General features: G+C 37.9%; 1 protein-coding gene across 7 annotated transcripts in view; it reads left to right on the forward strand.

The window, feature by feature from the left end:
• The window catches only part of TRMT11 (tRNA methyltransferase 11 homolog), a 36,966-nt gene extending 23,125 nt beyond the window's left edge, over positions 1-13,841 (forward strand). For all 7 annotated transcript variants that reach the window (XM_036414092.2, XM_036414093.2, XM_036414096.2 and 4 more), the window contains 2 exons: positions 43-163; positions 13,592-13,841. In XM_036414092.2, the coding sequence (XP_036269985.1) occupies positions 43-163; positions 13,592-13,723 (253 nt within the window). In that variant the 3' untranslated portion in view covers positions 13,724-13,841. The remainder of the gene's footprint in view (positions 1-42; positions 164-13,591) is intronic.
• Positions 13,842-15,055: the final 1,214 nt, after the last annotated feature.

Here is a 15,055-nt window from a genome sequence, read left to right on the forward strand (position 1 = left end):
TACATGTGAAGTGTTTGTAACCATCAACTGTTCCTCCTTCAGATACACTGAAGAGATGGTACCCTGGCATCCTTGCCTGAAACTTATTAGCAACTGTGAGCAGAAGCTTTCTAGTCACACAGCAAGGCGCTTGATAACAATGGAAAAGGTGAAGAAATTTGAGGTAAGTTATCCTAATACTTCTGGCATAAATTCTGGAAGGATCACAAGTTGATTTTTTTTAGTTTTCCTCTAATGGAGTTTGGAAATGTTAGTCCTTAATTTAAAAAAAAAAATTATTGATGAATTCAGAAAAAAAATTATCAGTGAATTCAGGAAAAGTCAAAAGGTGAAGAGGTATGTGGCCTTTGGAGGGGTTAGCAGGGGTGGGGAACATCTGGGCAGTGGGCCATATAAGGCCCGAGAAAATCATTTGGTCAAGCCCTGCCAAAGCATGAGGGGTGAGTTAGTTAGATTAACCAAATATAGCAGGTCAGTTTTTAAGTTGATAATTGTATGTGGCCTGTGAATGATGTCACAAATATTCAAATAGCTCTTGGCAGGTTCCCAACCCCTGGGTTAGAGGGTTGAAGTAGGATATAGAAATTGAATAGAAGCACAGAATTAAAGTTGACCTTAACTTCTCAGACTTTATTCGGCATCCTTGTTGCTAACTCGGTTATAAAACGGCGCTCTTAACCCTTTGCACTGCGCTGTCCCCTCTCAGGGGACATCGGAATTCTAGCATATCACTCGGATGTCCCCTCTCAGGGGAGATTGCAGTTTATTAGTGATTACGGGGAATTGAGTTTCCGCCGCAAAGTAGTGTCGAGTAGCTGGTAGCCAATGTCCAGAATGGTTCGGAGTGCATTAATATAACTCTCATTTAATTAGCAAACTGCTGGTTACCATTTTTTCTCCAGAAGCATAACCTACTTGATTGTAGACTATCCTGAAGAGGAAATATCACTTTACATAAGGGAGAAAGTAGTCTTTTTTTAGGGCCCAGATCTTCTTTCTCCTTTCCTCCTTCTCTCCTTCCCTCACAACACACTGATGCTTGAGAAGAAAGAACAAAACATCTGTCTGTCTTAGATCAGAACTGAATTGATATGAGTAATGCCTTATAATGGAGCTTGACTAATTGCAAAGAATGCTCTTTGGACTGTACTTAACCTGGCTTGACAACAGAAGCCCTCCTGAATTTACTAGAAACTTGGGCAAGCCTCATCTTTGCTTTGGGTCTATAGAGTGAACAGAAAAGAATAGAGTGTTACTGCCTGAGAATTTAGCGATGTGGGCATCTTTTCATGTTCCTGTTGACTATCTGTTTTCTTTGGAAAAATTTTTATTTAGATCCTCTTCCATTTTTTAATCAGATTTTTTTTTCTAATGAATTGTATGTGCACTTTATTTATTTTGTATATTAACCCTGTATCTGACATAGGGTTTTTCCTTGTGATATCTTTGTCTAGTTTTGATATCAGGGTAATGCTGACCTTTGAGTTTAATTCTTCTTTGAATGATTGTCAGCCTTGAAAGGAATCTTAGGGACTCTCTCTCTAGTCCATGCTTTCATCTTGCAGATGAGGAAAGCAAGTCCTGGAGAGAAGTGAATTGTTCAAGATTACTATAATTTTTAAATAGATACAAGGAAGAAAGTTGGTTACCAAGCACAATTAACAACAATGTCTTGCTCCTTCCACTTTCTCCTCTGAACATTTATTCTTTTGGATGTCTTGTTCATCGCTGGTTTTTGGTGAAAGCAAGTTTTAACTTGCATAAACATTTTGGGAGAAAGACGGGAGTGGAAGAAGGCATTGTGAATGCAGTGATATTCTCCCCAAGCGTAGGACTCCCTACACATTACCATTCTGGTACTGGACTTTTGTTGGGAGGTTTTTTATTACCTATTTAATCTCCTTAATAGTAATCTGCCTATTCAGATTTTCTGTTTTCTTCATGACTCAATCTTGGTCCTATGTTTCTAGGAATTTATTTATTTCTACTACATCGCCCAGTTTGTTGTTGTATAATTGTTTACCGTAGTCTCTTACAATCTTCGTATTTCTGTGGTATCATTTATAATACCTCTTTTTTCTACTGATTTTATTTCATTTCTATTTTCATTGTGGACAATTTCACATTTTCATTCTCTTGAGTTTAATTTAAGAAAGTCTAGTATTTTTTCCAGGTTTATAATACTTTTCTAAACAAATTAATTTGATACTGAGAAGAAGAACTAGAGAATGATATAAGGATGCTTCTGAGAATTTTTCTTCTGCATGAAAATGATAAGGGCACTCACCTTAGATATTTTTAAAGCATTAATAGCAATATTAATTTTCGTTTGGTTGCTTTTTATTATTTTCCTTTAAAAAATTTTTTTTTAAAGAATAAAGACTAATGCTTAAGTAATTTTTGAGATGTCTTTATAAGATCAAATTTAACTAGCATGGGATTTACTATAACTTTAAAATACTGTCTTGTTAAATTCATCATGTTTGGTTTTCGATTAATTACTTCATTTCTACCTTCTGTTTGTATGGCGAGAAGTGTTTATAATTGTAGTAAGATCCCAGTCCTTTATAACGCAAGTGATGACATGAAATTGTCAAACAGTTCTCACATGCATCTAACAAATTATTCTTGGACTTGTTCAGTGTTGTTGATTTTGGCAATGGAAGACTATTAATTTTAGATTTTTACACTTTTGTATATGTATCTCTTCATTTTTGATTTGTCACTTGTTAGGTTTAACTTCAGTATAACTTTTGGCCCACTTGTTAGGTTGTTATAAAGTATTCTTCCTTTCCCCCTTTTAAAATGTAAATAAATGGAAGAACTGTCTAAAGAATGTGGATTTTTCATAAAATTTTGCATCTTTAGATTATTAGCAATAGTTTTTAGATTTATTGAACAGTAGTAGTAAAGAAGAACATTCTTGCCAACCATGTTGAGATTTTGAAGATGGCTGGTAAGAAAAGCTAGTTTTTTGGTCAGTATTCCATGTTTATATAGCCTGAAAGCTAGGTAAATGATAAATAACACTTTAATAATGCTTTGTTGTTTACAAAGCTTTTAGATCCATTGACCTTATAATTTTGTACATTTTAGAGACTAGGAAGTGGCTGAGTTGAGACCAAAACTCTTCTTTGCACTTGAAATTCTGTACCCTTTATTAGGCATCATGTCACCTCTTTACCAAAACACATTTCTAGCTTTAGAATATGCCAAGTTAAAAGGCAGATATTCTTGAGGGGCATATTACTAGTTTCTTTTAAAGATAGTCTTTCCTCATCACTCATGGGACTGTGGAAGAATGTAATTTGTTTTACCAGGACTCATTTCTCCTGTTGATATAACATGTAGCTGATGCTGCTATATATATTTTGGTCAGAGTGGTTACTCCTATAGAGTATTTTTCTCTTATGAAAATCATAGGAAAGAAATGCTGATCTCCAGAGTTTTGCACAACAGATTGGAATATGAGAGTAATAGTTATGTTTCCAGGGAAAGTCACTTAAAACAATACTCTCTCAACCTTTTCTACCAGTATACTTGGACAGATGAAAAAGGTCCCATAGTAGCCATTTTCAAGACTTCCTTGAAGTCTTTTTTTTATACATCTGTGCCACTATTACACTCTATAGTACTTGTTTAAGTATAAAAATTTATTTAAAATTGTCATTGCATTAAGTGGGCCATCCTGTGCGCTCTTTGTTTTGTGGCTTGTTTACCTGACCTGCTAGCTTATACTCCTAGTTATTTTGAGAAGGACTAAAGTGTTGGTAAGTTTTATTCTAGGTATTATATGGACATTAATTTAGATTAGTGTTATAATATTGTGTAGATTAGTTGTCATTATTTTTTTTATAACTAGCCAGAGTAGTTCAGCTTACCCTGTATAATAAAAGCATAGTATGCAAATTGTCCCCTTGACCAGCAGGTTGTCTTGGAGTTCGACCAAGGGGCAGGGCCAGCCGAGGGAAGGGAGGGAGGCCCCTGCAACAGCAAGTGTCTGGGGGAAGGAAGGGAGTACCTGGCCAGCAGCCGCTAGGCACCCTCCCAGTGCATGAATTTCATGCACTGGGTCTCTAGTTTAAAATAAAGAGTAGTGGACGATCATAGTGGCAGGTGATGAAAATTAATGCAATTTTTTTATTTTGAACTGAATGAAAGTGTCTAGTAACATGAAGCGATGAATTCTTCGTTAATCATAATACAAGGTGGCCAAAACTGAGGGCTTTGACTAAAGGACTGAAAGATTTTGAAGCTGTGGAGAGAGAAAGAACAATTAGCATTATAGCATGTTTTAAATGAGGAAGGGAGAAAAGAGACACTGAGGTCACTAGTTTTGAGTCAGTGACTTGTTGATGGCTTGAAGTGGAAGAAATTTGTCTTTGTGATAGGCAGTTTATACAGTAGAATTGTAGTAAAGTTATATTGCTAATCATAAACTGGTGTTTTGCTGAAATAATGCCAGTTCCTGATTCCATTATGCATTATTCTTTCTTACTAGTGGAATTACTGTTAGTAGTTGTTTTTTTCTTTAGCAACTGTTTGAATTAAAGGTGTTTCTTTTTGGTTGTCGTTTTTGCTGAAACATTTTTGTTTTTTGCCTGTCCATTGTAGGATGGTGGACAATTTCCTTATGATCAGAGCTATGAAAGATTAGAGATTAGGTATGACGTATTTTAATCATATAGCATGCTAGTAGGAAATAGACGCTACTTCATTTATCAGTAAGAAAATAAGATAACTAAGAACATTGGTAATTGGATATGAACTTAGTCTAGGTCTTAATACAGTACCATATTCATTATCATCAAAGTGTGAAGGTGTGTGTGTATGTGTGTGTGTTTATATGTGTATGAGAGAGAGGACCTTTCTATAATTCATTTTGCAAAACAGGTCAGAAGGAAAGTCCTTGCATTATCTATAAACCATATACTGAGATGTTTGAGAAAGGCTTATAAAAGCAGGGTCTTAGTGATGCTGCATATTGTGTTGCAGAATTCAGTTTTAGGGATCATGCCACCTACTTCTGACTGAATTACTTTGCTGTTAAAAGTGCTTTTCCTTGAATTTAAATTTTAGCAGATTATCATTTTTACTTTTTTTTATTTTTTATTTATTTATTTTTTTTTAATACTTTTGCAACTAAATAGTCTTGCCAAACAAACTAGGTTTTTTATTAAGTTAATGGTCTTGTAATAGTTTTAAGTTATTGTTCTGGCAAATCAAGAAGAAGCAAGTCTGTCCCCTCCCTCCAGGAAGGCAATTATTTAAGATCTCTGGTGCCACTTATGGTGCTCTTTGGTTATGACTCTTTATTTGGACAAAGCTTGGAGCAAAGCTGTTCCCTCAAGGAGAGCACCTGTTTTTATGTTCCAGCTCTAATGCTCATATTTTCAAGTTTGACAGTAAAATAGCCTTTAATATACTGAAGTTGTAGAATCTTAGGTAGATGTCAGTTGCAAAATATAAAGTACAGTCTCGGAGTCCAAGGTATGACTGGTTTAGATAAATAGAAGTTTATGTGTTCAATTAGCATAATCCCCTGGAGCTTCCTTTATAATTCTCATCTGACAAAATTTCTACTTTGTATTTTTTTCTTATTTATCATGTCATTTAACTTAGAATGATCTTTCTAGTGCTCTTCAAATTCAAACATGAACTTGTGTCTTCTTCCCTTTCCACAACCCACCAAGAAGGCAACTCTGAGATTTTTAACTCATATTTTTTTGTCCACAATGTATTATAAGTGTGCAGTTCGATGAATAGTTATTTATAAAGTGAACATCTGTGTAACCACCACCATGGTCAAGATTACTTAGTCATGCAGCGCCCTAGAAGCACCCCCTGTTGTGGCTATTTCTGATCATGAACACCTCTCCTAGCAGGTGTAACTACTAATCTGACGATTATGGTAATCACCTTCTTGTTTTCCTTTGTAATATTTTCACTACTGAATTCATCCCTCAGCAAAATAATTTTGCTTGTTTTTGCTCTTTATATAAATGTATGTGTGTTTTATTAATTTTTTAAGGAATTGTGACAGTTTTAAAAAGTTGCCTAGGAGATAAAGTTTCCAAATTAAAGCAAGAGAGTATGTATATGTGTGCCTGCACATGTTTATGCCTATTACTCATCTTTTGCTGCTTAGTTAGGGTCATTACAGTTCTTTTTAATTTAAACTAAATATTATATATAATAAGTAGTAAGTTTTCATTACATTTTCATCTGGTGTGTTGAACCTGTATTCTTTTAATAATTGAGGTTTTAAGTTTTGAGTTTTATTAAGGTACAGATTTTAGTGGAGAGCATGCAGAAAATACTCATGTTCTAGTTCATCATGATTGAATAACTCTCCATGATGTTCTTTTTACAGTTAGAAAGAAATTATGTGCTGAGTGCCAGATGTCAAAGTTCAGTTGTTAAATGTCAACTCATTTTCAGAACTTCAGATAGGAAAATTTTAATATAAAAATATTTTAGTAGACTTTTAAGTAATTTAATACCTTGAAGAGTAATGGCATTTTTTTAAAAGGTACAAATCATGTGTAAATACCTAATTTTGGGATGAAGATTTTTCAGCCTTACCTTGTTCCCATTAAGCATAGAGCTAGAGGTTTCTCTTAATAGTATTAGACGCCAGACTTCTGACCTCCTTGTCCTTGGTTTGGAAATGGCCGAGTGCTGTTTATAGTTGTATAACTTCAGCACAAGTGGTTTCTATAGCTACTGTCCAGTACCAGATGTAGAACAGTGGGAAGCTTTGATAAGGGGAGCAGGATTTTTAAACAAAAGCAGGACGTGGGTAATTACCCTGAAGCTGAACTGAGGCCCATTATATTCAGCACTGTCACTTACATTTCATTTCGCTCTCTGCTGATTACAGGAAAGAAAAGCTACGCACTGTTTTTCTCTTCCATCTCTTCACCTTCTTTCTCTGACCTTATTTAAGACTAGATATCAAGGCTTTAATTTTTCATGAATCCAAAGTCTTTCTTGGCACAGTTCGATGAGCATTGCCTGTTTGGTGGCTTTGACCGTGATGACAGCATCACTGGTTTTCACGTATTATGGAATAAGTTTCCTAAGCCATTTGTATTCAAGTGTTTGCAATGAAACTGCTGTTCTATATAAACCACTGTCACTGTGAGGATATGAATGACTTAAGGTCAGGACTAGTGAGGTAGAAGAAATCATTATCTCATTATCAGGAACTGTCAGTAAGTAATAGGACAGTTTAAACCTGACCTATAGTTAATGTAGAAGCCGTTTGGTTTTCTTCTTCATCCCCAAAGTGACACCTTTCTAGGGAAAATCTCTTGTTTTTAAACAGTAATTTTAGTTAAACTGATGATTATCCTCAAGTATTTTCACCAAAGTTTAGGGGAATTATGTAAAAGTAACTCCTGGCTGGTAAAGGGACACGAGAGAGCATTTTGACTTTAGTCAGAATGTGAGTGGGGACTGGGGTGAGGAGGAGGCCATAGAGGTAAGCAAGTGATCCAGCTTGAGGTTGAGGATGGGGTGGCAGCAAGGAAGGAAAGGAGATTCACACACCTGATGACTCCTTTCCCCCCCCCCCCCCTTTTTTTTTTTCCTGTAAAACGGAGGTAAGATTTTGCTGGGAGTGAGTAAATGATTATTATTATTTTTAAAATATATTTTATTGATTTTTTACAGAGAGGAAGGGAGAGAGATAGAGAGCTAGAAACGTCGATGAGAGAGAAACATCGACCAGCTGCCTCTTGCACACCCCCTACCGAGGATGTGCCCGCAACCAAGGTACATGCCCTTGACCGGAATCGAACCAGGGACCTTTCAGTCCGCAGACTGACGCTCTACCACTGAGCCAAACCGGTTTCGGCAGTAAATGATTATTAACATAAGGTCTTCCAAGCAGGTGAAATTTTGGAAAAGATGCTATGAAAAATAAGAAAAATTTGGCCCCCTGGTGGTCAGTGTATGTCATAGCAAGCTGTTGAGCAGCCTTAGCATATCATTAGCATATTGCAGCTTTGGTTGTTTGGTTGTTCTGCTAATTGGTCTATTTGTATATTACCCTTTTATTATATAGGACTAGAGGCCCAGTGCACAAGTATTTGTACACTGGGGTGGGGATGGGGGTCCCTCACCCGGCCTACACCCTCTTGCAGTCAGGGACTCTTTGTGGGATGTCCACCTGCTGGCTTAGGCCTGCTCCGCGGGAGATCAGGCCTAAGCTGACAGTCAGAAATCCCTCTGGCAGCCCAGGAGCGCCCTCGGGGGATGTCTGACTAATGGCTGGGAGTGAGGCCTAGGCTGTTAGTTGGACATCCTTAGCGCTGCTGCAGAGGTGGGAGAGGCTCCTGCCATCACCACTGCGCTGGCCATGTGTTGGCTTCTGGCTGAGCAGCGCTCCGAGCCCCTGTGGAAGTGCACTGACCACCAGGGAACAGCTCTGCATTGAGCATCTGCCCCCTGGTGGTCAGTGTGCATCATAGCAACCTGTCGTTCTAGTCTTTCCGCCATTAGGGTCAATTTGCCTGTCACCCTTTTATTATATAGGATAGTGCCCTTTCGTCTCACTGTTTAATCACAATTTGCAAGTATATATTTGGTGATACATTGTTGAATGTTTGTCTCCCACTAGTATATAAGCTCTGAACTCACAGACCTTGACTGTTTTGCCCACCACTCAGTAAATGTTTAGGAAATGAGTAACTGTTCACTGATTATTTTGGGCCTTTCCTGAATAAAACAACAATCAAATTTAACAGTATTTAAACTACCCATTTGAAGTAAGCGTGGGAACAGATAGTTATAGCTAGATAAAATTTTCTGTTTGAAAATGTACTGAATTTTATTATTCTGACAAAAATAATATTATTCTGACAAAAAATTATTCTTCAAAAATCAGTATTACAGCTTTAGCTGGTTTGGCTCAATGGATAGAGCATCAGCCTATGGACTGAAGGGTCCCAGGTTCAATTCCATTCAAGGGCACATGCCCGGGTTGCGGGCCCAATCCCCAGTGGGAGGCATGCAGGAGGCAACTGATCAATGATTCTCTCTCAACTTTGATGTTTCTATCTCTCTCTCCCTCTCCCTCTCTGAAATCAATAATATATATATATATATATATATATATATATATATATATATATATGTATTCAGAAATCAGTATTACAAAACATTCTAATCCTGTGGTAACTAAACTTCATTTCTCATGAGAAGCAAACCAGAATGCAGCTGAGTCACCATACTGTGGAAAATCCTAAAACCTTTCCTCTATTCAAGGAGACGATGATAACAAAGAATGGCAAATTTCTGGGAGAAGGCAGTGATTGGAAGAATTGCTTTACTGAAGTGGAGTTCTCAATGTAGTCGTCTTGAGTGATCTATGACACTCCATTTGGGAAACACTCTTACATACTTATCTCATAGTATAATCTATTGTCATTAGTTCCATTTAAAGTGTCAGTTTCAAATGTTACTACAGCACATATAGTTTCTTTTTTGAGAATTTGTTTCCCTTTCAATTATTAAGTTATAAATGGCTAAAATGCTTAATGTCTTATTTTGTTTTTTGTGATCCCCAATTCTGATGTAGGGTTAGTTGCAAAAATAATTAAGGAATAGCTTGAGTAAGGTCTAGTTTATGTACTCTTTCTTATTTTAGAGAATACTTCGTAATTCTAGGTTGGACATAGATGACAATTTTATACTTTAGAGTCACCAAGGTGAATATGTAACGTGTATTTCCACATCATTCTTTTAAAAATGGAATGCTGATGCTCGCTGGAGAAAAGCAGCCTTCCTGGACATGTTGGTTCTCTATAACTAATGACTAGATGTTTACAGTAGTCTGGACTCATACAGAAAGGGAAAGCTCCTGTCTTAGGAATGGTCAGCTCTGTTTCCAACTATCTTTATCCACAGCAGGAAATCCTATCTGCTTCTGCCAGCAGAGGGCAGCGTACACATACAAGTATACTACAATTTGTAAAGGCTTTGGTTTCTTTGGCAAGTGTGTTAAAATTCCTTGAGTGTTTATGTTTAGAATTAGCAGTACTGATAGGACAGGAAATTGGCTGGGTGGGACAGTGGTTAAAGGGGTTCTGTCTGAAAGTTTAGATCTGAAATATGTGCTACCATAATGTTGCTGTTCAGTGAGGAATGTCCTCTACATGTCAAACTCCTTTTTGAACTACTCACTAGTCTACCATGTGGGAAGCTAACTCTTTAACCATGGTTTTGATGTAATTTCCACTAAAAAAAGAAAAAGAAAAGTGTTGGGAAAAGTATAAGCTCTGAAGTCTCATTTAGGCTACAGTTCTGCCAGTGCTACTCAACTAGCTGTGTGACCAATGGCAGATTATTTAAACTCCTTTAGTCTCCCTTTCCTTAGCTGAAAAATTTAGATGATAACCCGCTGCGAAAAGATGCAGAAAATTTAATAGTGGCTTCATATAAAACACATAGTTGTAAATATATACTTACTGCTTTCTTGACTCAGAACTTATATATTTCTTGTTATATTTACAATTGCTGTTTGTCTTACAAGGTTAAGTGATAGGTCTGAAAGCTGTATATTTCTATTAGGAAGCCATCTGTAGCTAGCACAGACTTTCCTATAGAAACACTCAATTTCTGGTTATAAAAAGATGATAAATAATAGATAGTGTAATCAACAACCTTAATATTTTATCCACATCTCTCTAACTCCTACTGTTCTCCAAAATTTAACCAGTAGTTAATAAAATTTGAGAAAGGTGGTCTGTAATTTTTCTGTGCCAGAGTTTTCTTTTTTTGTGTGTGGCATTTCCCAATTCTCTCTGTGTTTTTATTTTTCATGAAGTATTTCTTGTTTATTAAAAATCAGTAGAACTCAAGGATTATGACACAGAGATACACTGGGAGACAGATTTGGAAGTGTTAGGAAGACCAGAAGCTAAACACCGGGACTGGCACTGGGACGAGCTTAGTCAATGGAAACATCAAGGGTTGTGTTGCCTGAGGATACTCTTGTCCTTTTAAGTAAACACTTTGGCCTTTGAGATAGTGAGCTGGGGAAAAAAAAAAAATCTGCAGATATTCTTGTTTGAGATGGGCAGGGAATTCAAATAGAGAAGCGGCATGAGAAGGTGGTGAAAAATATGTGCAGTTGACTATCATCTGTCAAGTGTGAGCCCTGGTGAACTGAACTAAAGATAGGATGAGAGAGAGAGAAAAAAAAGTGTGCCACTTCTTTGGCATTGAGGTAACCTAAATTCTGAGTGTTGCAAATAGTGTATTTCCTATAGGCCAGGTTGTGTTTGAAATGTTTGTTGTCCATAGGTATATGATATTGGCATGAATATATGTGATGATGTGTTAGCCATAAATATACGGGATGTTTCATGTAGAACATTTTATTGTAGGAGCCAGGACTTGCCATTTGGATGAAAATGGTACCCAAAGTCCCTGGAGTGTCTGGCTTACCTGGAAGCAGGACTTACGCTGCCAAGTACTAATAGAATGGCTCTTGCCAGACCCCTGGCTACGTACATAGGGGATTTGGAGATACTGGGCGATCCAGTAGTTTTTGTTATAATGACTTACTTTACATCCAGGGGCAGTCAGTCTTGCAGAAAGAATCTTTCAGCATATATCTCATGGGATTTTTCTCTACTCCCTGGGACAGAAAAGAGGTCCCCCCTCCGTTGCCTACCCGAGGTTGCATTTTTAAGGTTGCTAGTCTTTCCAACTTTCCCAGTAGCGTGTGTTTCTCTGTCACTGGATCCCCAAAGAACTCAACCCATGGTCTATTAGGGTATTTGGTATTAGGGGCTTTGCTTTTACTGTATTCTGAGGGATTCTTGAATCTAAACTATTCAGACAAAGAATGTCATAGGTAGTTCCTAAATGTTGTCTAGATAGCCATTAATTAGCACATGCTTTCAAAATTACTTTTGGGTTTTCCATGCTTCTTCTGTTTATTCCCTGTCTCTGACTCTAATCTTCATAACTCTCTGTTCCTTTATTTTATCAGTTTGCCCCATTTATATCCCCCTGGTCAAAGGCAAGCTGTTTTGTTAAGCAATCTCTTTGGTCCAAGAGGAAGCCTATCTTCCACTGTGCTTCAGCTTTTGCCTTCTGCCTCCTCAGGTGAGCTGCATAATTGGCAGCTTTGGCCGGCTAGGCATGCAAGCACCTGAGCCCGAGTCCGTTCCCAGCCTGTCCTTCAGGCCTCTGCCTTCTAAGCCTGCGGCTGCTCTAGTCGCACATTTCTGTCCTGTCTTACCCTCCTCATTACTGCAGCTCCAGGACAGTCCTCAGGATTTCCTGTAGAGGTGATTTTGCATAGCCTGGGGGAGTCACAGGGAGATGAATACAGAAGGGCAGAGCAGGGGCGGACTTCATTGCTCGGCAGTGTGCTGATCCCTCTTGTACAAGAGAGGAAAGTGAGAGGACATTCAGCCACCTGAAGTGCAATTGAATCTACCTCCCAAACAATAAGGGAAGCCTCAGAATTGGGGAAGGTTTAAACCCATTTGGATTTTAGCCAGAAATGCTGGCGTATTAGGTTTGCATTTGGTCTCAATACGAGGAAGAGACTGGAGCAGGAGCATGGAAGACAGTGCCACTGACCATTTTGGAAAAACAAACAAACAAACAAAAAGGAAAGGTTGGGAAGGCTTAAACTACAGAACTGGAGTTATGGTGAAGAGGACACTTAGGATGCAGAGTCTAAGGGTTTAAGATGGACTGAATGAATCCTGTCTAGTGTGCTCAGTGGTCAGCTGCATACCAAAGGGTTTTGGGTTCAATTCCTAGTCAAGGGCATGTTACTTGGGTTGCAGGTTCGTTCCTGGCCACGTTTGGGGCATGTGCAGGAGGCAACCAATCGATGTGTCTTGCTTCCATTGATGTTTCTTTCTCTTCCTATCCCTCCCTTCCACTCTCTTTCTGAAAATCAATGGGAAAAATATTCTCAGGCAAGGATTAACAAAAGAAAAAGGAAAAGAGAAGACTGAATGTGAGAAGAAAAGGGACAGGGATTTGGCCCAGGTTTCTGATTTTACTGATGAGGTGGAGAATGAGGGAGAGACTTTTAAATATAACCAAGTGAAGATATTTCTTCGAAGAGTAGTTCAGGAAGTTACCAGGTATAGTTTGTTAACTGAATATAGATGTACCCGCGAACAGTTTGATTTATCTGTATGACATTATATTGATACAAATGCAGTAATTTGTTGTTAGATGCTGTTGGAGTAGACACTTCCTTGTTTGATAATTTTTGTAGACATAGAAGATTTCATTTTGTACTGAGCTAGGAATCAGAAGATCCACAATTAGCTCAATTTATGTTGCCTGGGATGGCTCTTTGCCCTCTCTGGTCTCTGTGCAGAGAGGGTTATGTGGATCAAATGAGGCAAAGTAGGTGAAAACACTGGATATCCAAGCAAGTATAAAGTGGGTGATATGTTTTTCATTCAGGTAATAAAAAAACAATAGGAACACAGATATGCACCACAGAGGGAGATTCTGCTTACAGTAAATGACTGCTTTGGTTACAAACTAACTAAAGAAATTAATTCAGACTCTTTATTTTTTGTATTTACCAACCAACCAGAACCAGGACCAGTATTCACATCTGCTAAGCGATCAGTTTCTGCCGTACCAAGGCCATAATTCCTTCCGGGAGAAGTATTTCAGCGGGATCACGAAAAGAACTGCCAAGGAAGAAAAATCTAGCCAGGAGTGAAAATTAAGATTTTGACAATGAAGAAAGACTAAGGATTTCATAAAAAGGACATCTGGATGTGAACTTTCATGTGTGATACAGAAACATGCACTGTTTTAAATAATTTTATATAACAAAATGCTACAAAGTAAATTGAACAATTCTTTTAAAATCAGCCTCGTTTTATGGACTATTTTGTTGTATGTGGTCTTTTGAACCTTATTTAATTTATATTTGTACTTTCAAGTATTATGGAAATTAAAAACAGTTATATTTTTGGTAATTAATTTACAACGGAAACTGCTATTGTTGACTTTTTAAACAGTTATTTCAGACTGTATTATAGGCAGTTAATAGTGGTTGAGAGTTTAGTCATTAGAGTTAATTGTGTTTTTTTATTGTAATTGATTTACATTGCCACTAATAAACCTTACTGAGGATTTCTAAAATTGTAGTATTCAGTGCTTTTAAGGGAATGAAGGAAATGAAATTTTTTTTAATTTTAATTTTTTATCAGTGCCAGACAAGTAGTTCATAACAGTGGTATAGTGATGGTGAGAACAGCTAGCACCTGACAACCTAAAAAGCTTACAAGCTCCTTGAGGCCTGTCCACATCTGAAGCTCCTCCATACCTTGGATTTGCTCCCGCAATCCTAAACTTTGACCTAGGGTTAGAATTAGGGCACAAGGTTAGGATCATGGCTAAGGATCACCCCAACATGAGGAACTGTATTAAAGGATCATGGCATTAGAAAGGTTGAGAACCACTACCCTAAACCTAGCTCTAACTATAACCCTTACCTTAAATCTCCAGGTGATTTCAATATGCATGCAAGGACCCAGAGGCTAAACCTAACCCTAACTCAAGCCCTAGCCCTAATCTTAACCTTAACTGTAACCCTAATCCTAATCCTAAACATAGCCCTAAATTTAACCCTACCCCTAACTGTAAAACTAATCCTAAACCTAACTCTAGACCTATCCCTAATCTTAAGCCTAACCCTACCTTTTCTCTAGCCCTAACCCTAACCCTAACCCTAACCCTAACCTTGTGCCCTAAGCCTAGCCTTAACCCCAATCCTAACCTTAACCTTAGCCCTCACCTTAACACTAGCCCTAATCCTAAAACTAGCTAGCCTGGCCTGTGGGATCTGGTCCCCACCTGGTGGGTTGGCTCCATGCTCACCTCCAGAAGATCAGTTGTGATGCCCTAGAAAGTGCATTTTAAACATCTACCCACATAGTTTTGAGGTAGGTGAGGAGCAGGTCTCAGAGAGGCTGGGACCCGAGAGGTGAGGCAGATTGTCCTTCTTATAGCCTAGGGAATCCTTTCTGTCTTCGTTAGAACCTTG

This window comes from Pipistrellus kuhlii, unplaced genomic scaffold (assembly GCF_014108245.1).
Source record: "Pipistrellus kuhlii isolate mPipKuh1 unplaced genomic scaffold, mPipKuh1.p scaffold_m20_p_5, whole genome shotgun sequence".
NCBI classification, from domain to species: domain Eukaryota; kingdom Metazoa; phylum Chordata; class Mammalia; order Chiroptera; family Vespertilionidae; genus Pipistrellus; species Pipistrellus kuhlii.